Source organism: Ovis canadensis, chromosome 15 (assembly GCF_042477335.2).
Source record: "Ovis canadensis isolate MfBH-ARS-UI-01 breed Bighorn chromosome 15, ARS-UI_OviCan_v2, whole genome shotgun sequence".
In the NCBI taxonomy this organism is placed as follows: domain Eukaryota; kingdom Metazoa; phylum Chordata; class Mammalia; order Artiodactyla; family Bovidae; genus Ovis; species Ovis canadensis.
Genome location: NC_091259.1, coordinates 56,631,726 through 56,635,636, shown reverse-complemented (window position 1 = coordinate 56,635,636; position 3,911 = coordinate 56,631,726). Strand labels below are relative to the sequence as shown.

Sequence of the window (3,911 nt, the reverse complement as noted above, 5' to 3'; positions counted from 1 at the left end):
GAAAAAAAAAAAAAAGGAAGATTCATATTATTGTAAGGAATCAAGCTATTTGCAATATAATTCATACAAAAGTTAATGCAATACAAGTACAGTTATAAATAGGTAAGATTATGGCTACAGCAGGAAAAAAAGTCAGAGGCTAGGAAGCTCATTCATTTGAAAACATACTTTGGCCAATAAGTATTTGAAAAATATATTCCAATCTTTGTCAAGAATCAACAATTTCCAATTCAGTGAACATTCATTCCATAAAACAATCCTAAAAGTAGAAGGATATTTTGCACAGAGCATTTATAGATGGGTCTAAATTAGGGTCCCCTGTGCTACACGCATAGTAAAATTAATGTTCCTAATTGGGAAGCAAATTGTTTACAAACAGCACTGGATGAATGTGACTGAAAAATTGATATTCTCTGAAGCCAACGAAAAGGGAACTGAACATGGATAAATAGGATTTTCACAAGTGTGAAGTGAAAGTGTTTAAGTATTTCAAGTGTTACTGAGGATCCACAATCATGTTACCAGGTTACCCTGACTGAACATTTCCCTAGTAAAATAGAAGTGAGTCTTGCCTAGGAGGCTGCCAAAATATTATAATATTTATCAGGCATAAGGAAACTGAAAAATCTATCATGATACCTAAAAGAAGAGCAAATGTATGGGAATAAATATAAAATATTGAGAGAAATGTGCTTCATTTTTTGCATGCTGATTCATCATTGCTACTAAAATAATAAGTAAAAAGACACTTGAAAATGATTTTTACCCTACAGTTTTTAAACAAAGCATGTAACAATTAAAAATGGAAAAAAAATGTTTTCGAGAATGGCAATGTCCAGTATGTGGAGAAGTTTTAAATTGTTACAATAACTAACCTAGTCATTTCACATGAGTGGTTATTATTAAATATTATGAATAAATATAGAATGTGAAGTAATATTAACAATAAATGACAATTGTTGCTAACATTTATTGAAATGCCAAATATTTCAATAATTTAACATTTTGTGAATGTGAAGAAACACACTTTAATTTCTAAAAGAAAGATAGCATAAAAATTGAAAATAGAGAAAAAATAAATGTACAGCATCAAATATCCCTGATTAAAACCATAGATGAATCAAGAAATATGTTGGGGACAAGGTTGTAACTATTATTAATGTACTATGACTTCATGAAAAAGATTCTACTGCCATGGGTTTGTTTTTAAATATCTTAGTTTTCAGAAGCTTTTTTGTTTGGGAAAAAGAGACCAATCACTCGGTCACAAATCTTCTTGGTCTTGACACCATATACCAGGGGATTGATGTGGGCGGCACCAGAAGGTACAAACTTGCAAAAATGATATGGACGCTTGGAGGCACCTTCTTGCCAATGCGGTGAGTTAGAAAGCTAAAGAGTGCAGGTGTGTAGGAGACAAGGATAGTGCACACATGGGCAGCACAGGTGCCCAGCACTTTTGAGTGGGCATGCTGAGAGGAGAGCCGGAAGACCACCTGAAGGATTTTGAGATAGGATGTGGCTAGGAGCCCAAGGTCCAATATGATCACTGAAAGGGCCACAGAGATTCCATATGTTCTGTTAACATGGGTGTTTGCACTAGCCAATTTCACCACAGCCATGTGCTCACAATAGGCATGATTGATGACATATTTGGTATAATATGGTAGTCTTCTAATGAGAAAGGGACCTGGCAAAACCAGGAAGATAGCTCGGCCCACAGTAGCTAGACCCATTTTAATGACCATTGTTGTTGTCAGGAGGGTTGTATAATGTAGTGGGATGCAAATAGCTACATAGCGATCAAAGGCCATGGCAACTAAGAGGGCTGACTCAATTATGCAAAATGTGTGAATGAAATACAACTGTGCTAGGCAGATATCAAAGTCAATCCAATGTGCATCCAACCAAAAGATGCCAAGCATCTTGGGTGCTATGGAAGAGGCAAGGGCCAAATCATTCATTGCCAGCATGCAAAGGAAGAAATACATAGGCTGGTGAAGGCTTGACTCTAGTTTGATGGGAATGATAATTATACTGTTCCCCAGCAGGGTCAGGGAAAACAGGAGGCAGACAGGAATGCCGATCCAACAGTGAAAATCTTGCAACCCAGGAATACCAACCAAGAAGAAAGATGAAATGTAGTGAAGAGTAGCATTGTCTGCCATCTTAAAACTGGACAGTTCCCATGCTCAGATAAAAATAGGCAAGTGAATCTCCCTATGAGCCAAAAGCAGGATGACAGATTAATACTTCCATGGTCCCGTATATGGAAATTTTAGACACTTTATAATGGTCTTTCTGAGGAGCTGGCTTTTCTCAAAAACTTCTGTTATCCTGCTGCTGCTGCTGCTGCTAAGTCGCCTCAGTTGTGTCCGACTCTGTGCAAGCCCATAGACGGCAGCCCGCCAGGCTCTGCCATCCCTGGGATTCTCCAGGCAAAAAACACTGGAGTGGTTTGCCATTTCCTTCTCCAATGCATGAAAGTGGAAAGTGAAAATTGAAAGTGAAGTCGCTCAGTAAGTGTCCGACTCTTCGTGACCCCATGGACTGCAGCCTACCAGGCTCCTCTGTCCATGGGATTTTCCAGGCAAGAGTACTGGAGTGAGTTGCCATTGCTTTCTCCTGTGGATACGTAAATCACTTTACCATATTAAATTCCAATATTTGATCTGCAATTAAGAAGACTGAATTGTTATTTAAAATTTTTCTCCTGACTTACAATTTTATTGTATTCCATTCTTTCATTTTTATTATCTAATAAGTAAGCAAGTCATGATAAAATTTCTGCTTCTGTGTGCCTAGGTTGTGTGACATAGACAATCCAAAGAACTGTTTTCTGGGTTGTGTGAAAGGACACAAAGCACTATTTTTAGGGAATTTTTGATCAAGTGTGAAAATGCATATAGAAATATACAGAGATACATTCATGCACACAAAAATTAACAGGTTATACAAAAGGTAGTTGATCTTCCCAGATGGCTTAGTGGTAAAGAATTTGCCTGCCAGTGTAGGAGACATAGGAGACATGTGTTCGATCCCTGGGTTGCCAAGATCCTCTGGAGAAGGAAATGGCAATGCACTCCAGTATTCTTGCTGGGAAAATCCCAAAGACAGAGGAGTCCGGAGAGCTATAGTCCACAGGGTCACACAGAGTCAGACATGACTGAGCACATACACAGAAGGCAATTGTAGTTTTAACAATATACTAGCTCACAGACAAACTAAAAATCAGGAAAGAAGAAAAAGAAATACAAACAATTTAAGTGGAACCAAAATTCTTCTGAACACTAAAAATAAACTCCTACCCTCACTCTTGGTTAATGCATTTTTATTTCAGAAAAAGTACATCAGAAGCATATCCTAAAAGTGTGGAATGCCTGCTGAAAACAGTAGGACAATGAAAATAGGCCATTAGAATTTTAAATGCATATTCTCTAAATACAAGTTTTTGCCATGGTTATACTTACACAACTTGGTCTTTCTATGTAACTAAAAAATAAGTACTTATGTAACTACATGTGGTAATCCACACTATTTTTTTCAGCCTATACTATGTTTTCAGTCATAATGATGAACTGGCTTTTCTGAACCATAAAGACTAGATAATTTTGTTCAACATCCCATACAAGTTATGATATGTAATTAGAAGGTTTACATGTAAAGTTGTTTAGCATTTTAAGAGATGAAAATAACAGTTGCAAATGATACTTCCCACATCCTTCAATTTTTTTTTTAATTTTACTTCTTTATCCTTTCAGATAATTAAAACACTGCTGTAAATGAACACAGAATAATATAAGCTTGGCTGGTGTTCTGCCCAGCCCTGTCTCATACTCTTGCCTCTGGCTTTGCTATCCATCCTATCTTAATGGCAGTGAAAAAGGAAGCAGCTACAATTCAGTTTTCAA

The 3,911-nt window shown here is 36.9% G+C and overlaps 1 protein-coding gene across 1 annotated transcript; it reads right to left on the bottom strand.

Annotated features, from left to right (window-relative positions):
• Positions 1–1,256: 1,256 nt before the first annotated feature.
• LOC138421182 (olfactory receptor 52P1-like) lies at positions 1,257–2,168 on the bottom strand. Its single transcript, XM_069555084.1, has one exon. The coding sequence runs from the start codon at positions 2,166–2,168 to the stop codon at positions 1,257–1,259; it is 912 nt and encodes a 303-aa protein (XP_069411185.1).
• Positions 2,169–3,911: the final 1,743 nt, after the last annotated feature.